Source organism: Mustela nigripes, chromosome 12 (genome assembly GCF_022355385.1).
Source record: "Mustela nigripes isolate SB6536 chromosome 12, MUSNIG.SB6536, whole genome shotgun sequence".
In the NCBI taxonomy this organism is placed as follows: Eukaryota; Metazoa; Chordata; class Mammalia; order Carnivora; family Mustelidae; genus Mustela; species Mustela nigripes.
Window position 1 is genome coordinate 116,725,899 of NC_081568.1, and position 12,355 is coordinate 116,738,253.

Here is a 12,355-nt window from a genome sequence, read left to right on the forward strand (position 1 = left end):
GGAATCTGCTGGGTTTGGAGACTCCAAATGGAGGCTGTGCGCCAGAGACAGAAATGCTTGGTAACAGGCTGGGTGAGCCCAGAGCATGGCCCAAGACCCGGGAGATAGGAGTGTTTAACTCTTTTCCTCTGAGGGCACACTGAGGAGTGGGGACCCCCAGCTCTCAGCGACTCTGGGCCGGAGGTTGAGAGGCTGCCATTTTCATTCCCGTCCTCCAGAGCTCTACAGAAAGTGTTCAGGGAACAAAAACTCCCCAAAACGAATCTGAGCAGATTTCATAGCCTGGCCCATGGCAAGGGTGGGGTACTTCTGCATCCAGCAAAGACATTTGAGAATCACTAAAAAAGGCCCCTCCCCCAAAAGATCAACAAGAACATCCAGCCAAAACCAAGCTCACCAACCAAAGAGAACACTGGAACTCCAGAGCTAGAGGAAAGCAATGCATGGATTCCTGGCTTTCTCCCCATGATCTTTTATCTTTCAAACTTAAATTAAATTTTTTAAAATTTATTTTTCTTATTCTAATTTTTTTAACTTCTTCTCTTTCCTCTTTTAATGATTTTTAATTAGTTTTCCTTAATACCTTTTTTAAAAAATCTTTTAAACCTTCATTATTATACTCATAGTTTATTCTTCCTTGTATTTAATCTTACATTTTGTGTATATACATATATATATATATATGGTTTTTGTTTTTTTCTAAAAAATTTCAGCATACAATTTCTTCTGATTGAACAAAATATACCCTAAATCCAGCACAGAGCTCTGTTCTAGATTCCAGCCTGAGAACATCCTCTCCTCTTTTTTTTATTTCTTTCTTTTTCCAACCAAATTATCTTATCAATTCCTTCTTTACAATTTTTTAAAAAATTTTCATCTTTACAGTCATATTCCATCCCTTCATCATGCTTACCCTTATTTTTGTATATGTGTTTTTCTTTCTTTAAAATTTTGGGAAGTGGTTTCTTCTAAGAGACCAAAATACACCCAAAATCAAGTGGATGGCTCTCTTCTATTCATTAGTATAATATATATATATACACACATACACATATATGTATCTTTTTTTTCTTTTTACCCCCATTCTTCTTCCCCTGGTTGGGAGTCTCTTCTGATCTGGTTAGCGTACATTTTCCTGGGGCCTTTGTCACCCTTTTACTATTTTATTTTCTCGTTCATATACTCTTATCTGGATAAAATGACAAGGTGGAAAAACTTACCACAAAAAAAAAAAAAAAAAGAACAAGAGGCAGTATGGATGGCTAGGGACCTAATCAACATGGACATTGGTAATATGTCAGATCTAGAGTTCAGAATGACAATTCTCAAGGGCTAGCTGGGCTCAAAAAAGGCATGGAAGATATTAGAGAAACCCTGTCTGGAGAAATAAAAGCCCTTTCTGGAGAAATAAAAGAACTAAGGCTAACCAAACTGATATAAAAAAAATCTATTAATGAGGAGCAATAAAAAATGGAGGTTCTTACTGCTAGGAAAATGAGGCAGAAGAGAGAATTAGTGATATAGAAGACCAAATGAGAGAATAAAGAAGCTGAGCAAAAGAGAGACAAACAACTACTGAACCATGAGGGGAGAATTCAAGAGATAAGTGATATTATCTCTCAAAACAGTATTAGAATAATTGGGATTCCAGATGAAGAAGAGAGGGGCAGAAGGAATACTGGAGTGAATTATAGTAGAGAATTTCCCTAATATGGCGAGGGGAACAAGCATCAAAATCCAGGAGGCACACAGAACCCCACTCAAAATCAATAAAAACAGGTCCACATTCCATCATCTAATAGTAAAACTTACTAGTCTTAGTGCCAAAGAGAAACTCCTGAAAGCAGCTCAGGACAAGAAGTCTGTAACATATAATAGTAGATATATTAGATTGGCAGCAGACTTATCCACAGAGACCTGGAAGGCCAGAAAGAACTGGCATAATATATTCAGAGCATTAAATAAGAAAATTATGCAGCCAAGAATACTATCTCCAGCTAGGCTATCTTTGAAAATAGAAGGAGAGATTAAAAAAAAACTTCCAGGACAAACAAAAATTAAAACAATCTGCAAACACCAAACCAGGCCTACAGGAAATATTGAAAGGGGTTTTCCAAGCAAAGAGAGAGCCTAAAAGTATTACAGGAGAAAGGAACAGAGACAATACAGTAATAGTCACCTTACATGCAATACAACGGCACTAAATTCACATCTTTCAATAGTTACCCTGAATGTAAATAGGCTAAATGCCCCAATCCAAAGACACAGGGTATCAGAATGGATAAAAACAAAATCCATCAATATACTGTCTACAAGAAACTCATTTTAGACCCACAGACACCTCCAGATTGAAAGTAAGGAGGTAGAGAACAACTTACCATGCTAATGGACATCGAAAGAAAGTTGGGGTGATAATCCTTATATCAGTTAAATTAGATTTTAAGCCAAAGAATATAATAAGAGATGAGGAAGGACACTATATCATACTCAAGGGTCTATCCAAAAAGAAGATCTAACAATTTTAAATATCTATGCCCCTAACATGGGAGCAGTCTACTATATAAATCAATTAATAATAAAATCAAAGAAACACATCAACAATAATACAATAATAGTAGGGGACTTTAACAACCTCCTCACTGAAATGGACAGATCATCCAAGTGAAAGATCAACAAGGAAATAAAGGCCTTAAATGACACACTGGACCAGATGGACATCACAGATACATTCAGAACATTCCATCCCAAAGCAACAGAATACACATTCTTCTCTAGTGCACATGAACATTCTCCAGAATAGATCACATCCTGGGTCACAAATCAGGTCTCAACTGGTACCAAAAGATTGGGATCATTCCTTGCATATTTTCAGACCACAATGCTCTGAAGCTAGAACTCAATCACAAAAGAAAAGTTGGAATGAATTCAAATACATGGAGGCTAAAAGAGCATCCTACTAAAGAATGAATGGGTCAACCAGGAAATTAAAGAATTGAAAAAATTCATGGAAACAAATGATAAAGAAAGCACAGCTGTTCAAAATCGGTGGGCCACAGCAAAGGCAGTCCTCAGAGGAAAGCATATAGCTATACAAGCTATTTTCAAGAAATAAGAAAGGTCTCAAGTACAAAACCAAACCCTGCACCTAAAGGAGCTGGAAAAAGAAGAGCAAAGAAAGCCTAAACCCAGCAGGAGAAGAGAAATAATAAAGATCAGAGCAGAAATCAATGAAATCAACACCAAAAGAACAGTAGAACAAATAAAAACTAGCAGCTGGTTCTTCAAAAGAATTAATAAGATTGATAGACCCCTTGCCAGACTTATCAAAAAGAAAAGAGAAAGGACCGAAATAAATAAAATCATGAACGAAAGAGGAGAGATCACAACCAACACCAAACAAATACAATGATAAGAACATATTATAAGCAACTATACACCAGCAAATTTGACAATCTGGAAGAAATGGATGCATTCCTAGAGATATATAAACTACCACAACTGAACCAGGAAGAAATAGAAAACCTGAACAGACCCATAACCAGTAATGTGATTGAAGCAGTCATCCAAAATCTCCCAACAAACAAGAGCCCAGGGCCAGATGGCTTCCCAAGACAATTCTTCCAAACATTTCAAGAATAATTAATACCTACTGTCCTGAAACTATTCCAAAAAATAGAAATGGATAGAAAACTTCCAAACTCATTTTATGGGGCCAGCATTACCTTAATCCCAAAACCAGACAAAGACCCCATCAAAAAAGAGAATTACAGACCAATATCCATGATGAACAAAGATGCAAAAATTCTCACCAAAATGCTAGCCAATAGGATCTAACAGTATATTAAAAGGATTATTCATCACAACCAAGTGTAATTTATTCCTGGGCTGTAAGGTTGGTTCAACATCAGCAAATCAGTCAATGTGACACAATACATTAATAAAAGAAAAAACAGGAATCATATGATACCCTCAATAGATGCTGAAAAAGCATTTGACAAAGTACAGCATCCCTTCTTGATCAAAATTCTTCAAAGCATAGGGATAGAGGGTACATTCCTCAATATCATCAGCGCCATCTATGAAAAACCCACAGTTAGTATCATTCTCAATGGGGAAAAACTGAGAGCTTTTCCCCTATTACCAAGAACACGGCAGGGATGTCCACTATCACCACTGCTATTCAAGATAGTACCAGAACTACTAGCCTCAGCAATCAGACAACAAAAAGAAACTAAAGTCATCCAAATCAGAGAAGAAGTCAAACTCTCACTCGTTGCAGATGATATGATACTTTATGTAGAAAACCCAATAGACTCCACTCCAAAACGCTAGAACTAGTACAGGAATTCAGTAAAGTGTCAGGATATAAAATCAATGCACAGAAATCAGTTGTATTTCTATACACCAATAAGAAGACAGAAGAAAGAGAAATTAAGGAGTCTATCCCATTTACAATGGCACCCAAAAATCGTAAAATACCTAGGAATAAACCTAACCAAAGAGGCTAAGAATCTGTACTCAGAAAACTATAAAGAACTCATGAAAGAAATTGAGGAAGACACAAAGAAATGGAAAAATGTTCCATGCTCATGGATTGGAAGAACAAATATTGTGAAAATGTCTTTGCTACCTAAAGCAATCTACACATTTAATGCAATCCCTATCAAAATACCACCATTTTTTTCAAAAAACTGGAACAAATAATCCTAAAATTTATATAAAACCAGAAAAGACCCTAAACAGCCAGAAGAATGTTGAAAAAGAAAGCCAAAGTTGGTGGCATCAGAATTCCAGACTTCAAGCTCTATTACAAAGCTGTAATCATGAAGACAGTATGTTACTGGCACAACAACAGACACATAGATCAATGGAACAGAATAGAAAGCCCTGAAATAGACCCTCAACTCTATGGTCAACTAATCTTGGACAAAGCAGAAAAGAATGTCCAGTGGAAAAAAAATGTCTCTTCAACAAATGGTGTTGGGAAAATTGTGGACAGCCACATGTGGAAGAATGAAACTGGACCATTTCTGTCCACCATGCACAAAAACAGACTCCTAATGGATGAAAGACATCAATGTGAGACAGGAATCCATCAAAATCCTTGAGGAGAATGCAGGCAGCAACTCTCCAACCTCAGTTGCAGGAACTTCTTCCTAGATACACTGCCAAAGGCAAGGGAAGCAAGGGCAAAAATGAACTATTGGGATTTCATTAAGATCAAACGCTTTTGCATAACAAGGGAAACAGTCAACAAAACCAAAAGGCAATTGACAGAATGGGAGAAAATATTCACAAAGGACATATCAGATAAAAGGCTAGCATTCAAAATCTATAAAGAACTTATCAAACTCAACAGCCAAAGAACAAATAATCCAATCAAGAAATGGGCAGAGACATGAAAACACATTTTCGAAAAGAAGACATCCAGATGGCCAACAGACACATGAGAAAGTGCTCAACATCACTCAGCATCAGGGAAATACAAATGAAAAGCACAATGAGCCATTCTCACACTTGTCAGAATGGCTAAAATTAACAAGTCAGGAAATGACAGATGTTGGTGAGGATATGGAGAAAAGGGAACTCTTTTACACTGCTGGTGGGAATGTAAGCTGGTGCAGCCACTCTGGAAAACAGCATGGAGGTTCAAAAAGTTGAAAATAGAGCTACAACCCAGCAATTGCACTATTGGGTATTTACCCTAAAGATACAAATGTAGTGACCCAAAGGGGCAGGTGTGTAAGCCTGACAATTCACAGACCTGTACCCCTGGGGCAAATAATGCATTATATGTTAATAAAAATAATTAATAAAAAAATTAAAAGAAAAAAAAATTACGTGGAGGAAAATAAAAGCCCAAAGATATAAAATCTCTTTGACGCTGTAGTAGTGGTTCTGTGATGGAAGTTTATAGCAATACAGGCCTACCTCAAGAAAGAAGGAAAATTAAAGCAAAAAAAAAAAAAAAAAAGGCAAGAAAAATCTTAAACAACCTAAGATCACACCTAAAGGAGCTAAAGAAAGAACAACAAATGAAGTCTAAAGCCAGCAGAAGTAAAGAAATAATAAAGATTAAAGCAGAAACACATAATATAGAAATTAAAATAACAGAACACAATAATGAAACCAGGAGATGGTTCTTGGAAAAAAAATCAATAAAACTGATAAACCTCTAGCCAGACTTAGCAAAAAGGAAAGAAAAAGAACTCAAATAAATAAAATCACAAATGAGAGAGAAGAAATAACAACCAACAGCAGAGAAATACAAACGATTATAAGAGAATATTACAAAAAACTATACACCAACAAACTGGGCAACCTAGAAGAAACAGGTAAATTCCTAGAAACATTAAATTACCAACACTGAAACAGCAAGAAACAGAAAATTTGAACAGATCGACAATCCGCAAAGAAACCCAATTAGTAATCAAAAACTCCCAACAAACAAAAGTGCAAGACCAGATGGCTTCAAAGGTGAAAAAAAATTAAGCTCTTAGTTGTTTTCATGTGATTCTAGTCAAGAATAAAGAGCCACGCTTATAAAACTGTTCAGTCACTGCTATTCTCTTATTAAGCACATTGACAATTTATTAATTCTTAAAGAGGTAATTAAGATAAATATTAAAGGAAATGCAAACACCCAAATTAGTAAGAAAATCAAATTCTTCTTTCATTAGAATTTCTGCTGGATTATAAATTCTCCACTTAATAGTAATTCAGTATTGCCCTGAAACAGATAGCTGGGGATAATTTCACAAATTACATGCTAGTTTTTACAAACGAAGCCTAAAGCCTAAATTCTACTTACTACCTAACATGATAGTCTTTGGAGTCTTCCTGATTGAGCTTACCAGAAACACTATTTTCTGGCATTCAACTCCAGTATATATACTGGAGAATTCTATTTTGAAAATTACCCTTTCACACCACTCTCCCACCTCCTTAAAACCCTTGACAGTATCTTTCTAAATTTAGATAAATTATCCAAATCTCTTATAGGCTATATATTTTTATCAAGCTATATGTAGATAGTAAAAAAAAAAATACATATTAGCAAAAGCTTTTGTTTGACTATAAAAATGTAACTACGTGAATGCAAAGAGTATTCTTTTGTGTAGTTATGGAATTGCATTCTAAGAACAAACTGACATCTCAGTTTATTTTACTTACACAATAAGTTTAATTTACATAGAAATGACAGAGCATTTCAAGAGCAAGTCTTAAAAACAATTTCTGCTGAATGACTGCTATAATAATCTCCTTAAGAGAGAAATAAACATAAACTAAAACGGCAGTTGTGAAACATACACAGTAGTTTTCTAGTGAAGACAAAAGTCGATATTTAGTAGGAACATACTAAAAGATTTAAAAAAAAAAAAAACAGAAGGGGTTTTGGTTTAGATTGTTGGCCAAAACCAGAATCTGTTTCCTTAAAACTTCAATCATCAGAAGCTATTTATTAAGGCAGGCTCCTAGGCAATAAACTCTAATTTGTAATATCTTCTGAATTCCACCCTACCCATCAATGAGGAGAAAGGAGGTTTTTCAGTACTTCTGTGTCCAGGACGTGATGAAATGCTTTCTACAAGCTCTCACTTACTGCAACTAGCGACCTCACTGGTAAGACGAAGTACTAAATTATTTCCAAAATATAAATGCAAAACTTTGTTTTCTAGGAAATTTAGGCAGTTACAGAAGAACTTCTATTTTCTGAATTACAGCGGATTCAGTCTAGAGTTTGACCATGAAGAATAAAAATTTTCCAACAAAACATGCCATAAATACAGACAGATGACTTTTAATCAAATAATTTTTATCTGCAAAGCCATAATTGTCTGAAACTCTTAGAAATTAAATGGGAATTAAAGTAATCGAAAATTGTTTAGTTCTACAAATGGGAAAATCATCATTAGCCTGTCATTTTCCGTTCAATAAGTAAATATTATCTTCATGATCAAATTCCTAAAATTAAGAAATTTCCTAAAATACATAGGTCTAGAATTTATAGTTTATATATTTGTATAGCACTCATTTACTATTCAACAAGTACCATAAGAATATAGAAAATTGCCCCAAATTGCCAAAAGATATTCATTAAAAAATATTGTAGGGGTGCCTGGGTGGCTCAGTGGGTTAAGCCTCTGCCTTTAGCTCAGGTCATGATCTCAGGGTCCTGGGATCAAGTCCCGCATCGGGCTCTCTGCTCAGCAAGGAGCCTGCTTCCCCCTCTCTGCCTGCCTCTCTGCCTGTTTGTGATCTTTGTCTGTCAAATAAATAAAATAAAATCTTAAAAAAAATAAAAAATAAAAAAATATTGTAATACAGTGTAAAGTATCTTAAAGAGAAAGAAAATAAACTCATGCTCTTAATTTACTAACATTCTTTAAATTCTATTTTATTATTTTTACTTAATTTTTAATCTTGCTAAGTGGAATATTCATATTTAAGGTCACCTTAAATCGTTCTTCTTTTTTTTTTTATGATTTTATTTATTTATTTGATAAAGAGATAGAGAGCAAAGTAGGCAGAGTGGCAGGCAGAGCGGCAGGAAGAGGGAGAGGGAGAAGCAGGCTCTCCACTGAGCATGGAGCCCAACGTGAAACTCGATCCTAGGACCCCAGGATCAGGACCTGAGCCAAAGACAGCCGCTTAACCGAATGAGCCACGCAGGCGCCCACCTTAAATCATTCTCAAAAGAAGGCAAGATAGGCCGAAAAAGAGAATGAGAAGAAAGGAAATTGAGAAAAAGAATAAAAAGAGTGGTAGAAGAGATGAGAGAAGGCTTCCTAGAAGATATGAAAGACAAAACCTGAAGGCAGGTAGAGATAGGAGTATCATGAACAAGGGAGCAAGGGCATTTCAAAGACAGAAAACGGTACGAGATAAAAGTATAAGGTATGAATGAAGGACAGTAAGGTGGTTAAACTAATTGGAAGACACAGCTCAGAAAAAGAAAGTAAGGAAAATGGACAAAAAGATAGGTCCACCTATGCATTATTAAATCCTACCATAAAGAACACGAAACAAATTTACAATAGTGAAAATTGTGTCATTATGCATATTTAACTAGAATTCATACATCTCAAAACTAAAATTTAGGAAAAGAAATTAAATTAATAGTCAACCTTCAGCAGTGAGACTGGTAATAAAAATAAGTATTTCATGGTGTACCCGAATTCAGAGGAATAAAAAATAAAAACACAAGTATTTCAAACACGACATGAAAAGCAAGATTGTAGGGAACCAAATGCTAACAACCAGACTTCCCTTCTCTAATCTTTGGATCTTTTGTTGTGACAGTTTTATGTTAGAAGGTTATGCACTTTTGATAAATATATTGGGAAGTAAATGGGATTGGTACTTGAAGCTCAGGGGTCTACTGATCTAAATTTGAGACACACTGCACTACAGAATAAATCCTGTGATTTGGGGTGATCATTTGGGGCCAGCTTGATCACGAACACAAATGTGAATGCAGGCACAGGAGGTGGGAAATCTAGATAATGCAGAATATTTTATCTCTATCTATATATAATCATTAAAGTGAAACTTCATAATACTTTATCGTAGAGTAAGATCCACCAAAAATCAAACCTGTGACAATTCATATGTCCAAAGAATATAAGATAGGAGATCTAGGAGAAAGGAATCACTTGTACATGGACAATCTAATAAGATACAATTGCTAAATTCTGACAGAGATAATGCTAGGGGATATAGGTTAAGGGTGAAAAAGATGCAGATGACAAAAAAGACAAAGTTTGTTTAGAGAACAGCACCTGTCCAAGTGAACAAATATGCATGGCTCATGGAAAGGAGTAAACTGTAAGCCCCATTTAAAAACAAAACAAAACAAACATCCCCAGTTCTTCTGTAAGGTCATATACTACAGATATTCCTAGAATCAACATACTACTATCCTGAGGCATATAAGTAATTCACTTATGGGGAATGGGAATAGCTCATGTGCAGCAGAAATTATTCAGAGCATTAATTAAACTTAAGTTACAAATGCTAGCGAAAAATGTCAAGAACTCTGAAGGGTCTGAGATTTTATTCTCTTTGCCAGCTAACAAGTTAGCCTGCTACTATTTCATGGATATTGCCAAAAGACACTAGATTTCTATGTCAGAGACAAAAGACTTTATTACTCAAGGTATTCAGCAAGCAGCATAAGCTTATTTTCATCTCTTTCTTTTGTCCTTCAAGTCCTAAAGAGGCAATATGGACAGGCTAAAACAGAGGCTAAGCACACAGTGGGACTGCATCATAGCTAAGGGGCCTCAAAATTTATGAAGCTCAATCTTATAAAGGGGTTACTACCAAACCTGCCCATTCTTTGTCACTAGTGGCGGACAGGAAGAGCATTTTCCTGAAGAGCAAACAAATCTGTTCTCTCTCCTGGAGGAAGACACAAGCTCTGTCTTCCAAGCTGTTTCCTACACAAACACCCTTGAAAAGATAGTCCACATCAAAAGCTGTCAACACCTTTGCTCAGACACATGTGGAAATGTAATTCATGGAGAACTGTCTTCCAGCAAAAATAAACTAAGTTTCATATATTCTTTATGCTGCTGCTTAATCAAGTAATTCATTCTGACTAGTTTTTAAAGAATCAAAACAGGAATATAGGAACTTTAGCTTTTCCTTAAAGAACTGAAGTAGTATGTATTATCACACTAAACAAATGTGTCCATGTACATTTGATTTTTTTTTTTAGGGTTTTGTTTATTAATTTGACAAACAGAGATCACAAGCAGGCAGAGGAGGCAGGCAGAGAGAGAGGAGGAAGCAGGCTCCCTGCTGAGCAGAGAGCCCCATGTGGGGCTCGATCCCAGGACCCTGGGATCACGACCTGAGCCAAAGGCAGAGGCTTTAACCCACTGAGCCACCCAGGCACCCCTCCATGTGCATTTTACTAAAATTATTTAACATGACATAGGATGAGTAAAACTTTTGGCTTTAACAGAACATTCACCTTAATGACAAATGCCATTTTCAAGGGTTCCTCACAATGGTACTGTGTGAGGAAACTAAATGCTCGCAAGGCCTCATCCTTCATCAAGTCAAAGGTAAGTAGGTTAGACACACTTTATTAGCCAAGCAAATACCAATCTTGTTCACATAAGTAAGAATTTTTTTTACCTTTATTGAGGAATAACTGTGATGATTTGATATATATACACATTGCAGAATGATAAACAAGATTAATACAATTAACATACTCATCACTTCATATAATTAACATAAATAACTCTTTTTTTTTTTTTTTTTTAAGATAACCACTTAAAAGAACACTTATTCCTCCTGGCATAGCAGAGGATTCAACCTCTTAAAAACATTTAAAAGATAAAATTCGTCATGAATTTGTCTTCTGATGTAATGACTCACTACAAAATATTAAGGTCATGGGAAGGACAGGTTTACATAAAAACATAAACCTTGAGAATATGTTTCAAACATAACCATTGAAATGAACAACAAAAAAAATTTTTTTTTAAATCACTTTTTTTTTAACGAAAGACTTCATGAACTGCCTTAGCTTCAAAACCTTTATTCTGACTCTTCAAAACTGGAAAAAAAAAAAGAGTGTGAAGTTTAATATATGACCTTACCTCTCCTAGAGCTTCATATCTTTTCTGGTTCCATCTGTGCAAATCTTCTTGGTAGTTAAAAACAAACGGTTCCCCAGTTTTTATGTGTCTTAACTGTCCCTCTAGAAGATAAACAAACAGTATTGCTATGATTCAGAGTATATTTATAATAATATGAAAAATAAATAACATCTGATAAAATTTTAAAATAACTTCCTCAGAAGTTTCATTTTTTTCTTTGCATTTTTCCCTCCAATATCAACATGATGCAAATATCTAAGTACTATAAAAGAATGCCCTCAACTACTCAAATGCTGTGCCTTTTGACTTTCATTTCTCTAAAGCAAATGAACAACATTTGAGGGCCTATAATATATAAGGATCATGGCTAGCTACAGCTATGAACAAGGTCTCAGTGTCTAAGCTTAGAGGCTAGAGGAGGATTAAAAGCATAAATATCCAAAAGTTAAGCAACTTTTTAGGAAGGTAAACAAGAATGAAGTTAAGTCAACAATCTAAAAACTGCCACAGGCAATTCATGTAGATAATAAAGACTAAAATGAGTTTGGAAAAATGGAAGAGGAAGACCCTTATAGGTTAGAATAGTTTCAGAGGTTCCAGGGAGATTTCTCAACTAGGCCTAAAGCATGGTTAAGATTTCAAATGAACACTGGAGAAAAGCAGTGAGCCAACATCGATTTGGACTGTCAAATCAGACACATTCAATTCAGAGATTTTACTGATAATAAATTTGCTAA

At 35.4% G+C, this 12,355-nt stretch overlaps 1 protein-coding gene across 6 annotated transcripts in view; it reads right to left on the bottom strand.

Moving 5' to 3' along the window:
- Positions 1–12,355, bottom strand: part of ARB2A (ARB2 cotranscriptional regulator A) — a 428,932-nt gene that overhangs the window by 367,462 nt on the left and 49,115 nt on the right. For all 6 annotated transcript variants that reach the window (XM_059418237.1, XM_059418238.1, XM_059418239.1 and 3 more), the window contains one exon: positions 11,619–11,719. In XM_059418237.1, the coding sequence (XP_059274220.1) occupies positions 11,619–11,719 (101 nt within the window). The remainder of the gene's footprint in view (positions 1–11,618; positions 11,720–12,355) is intronic.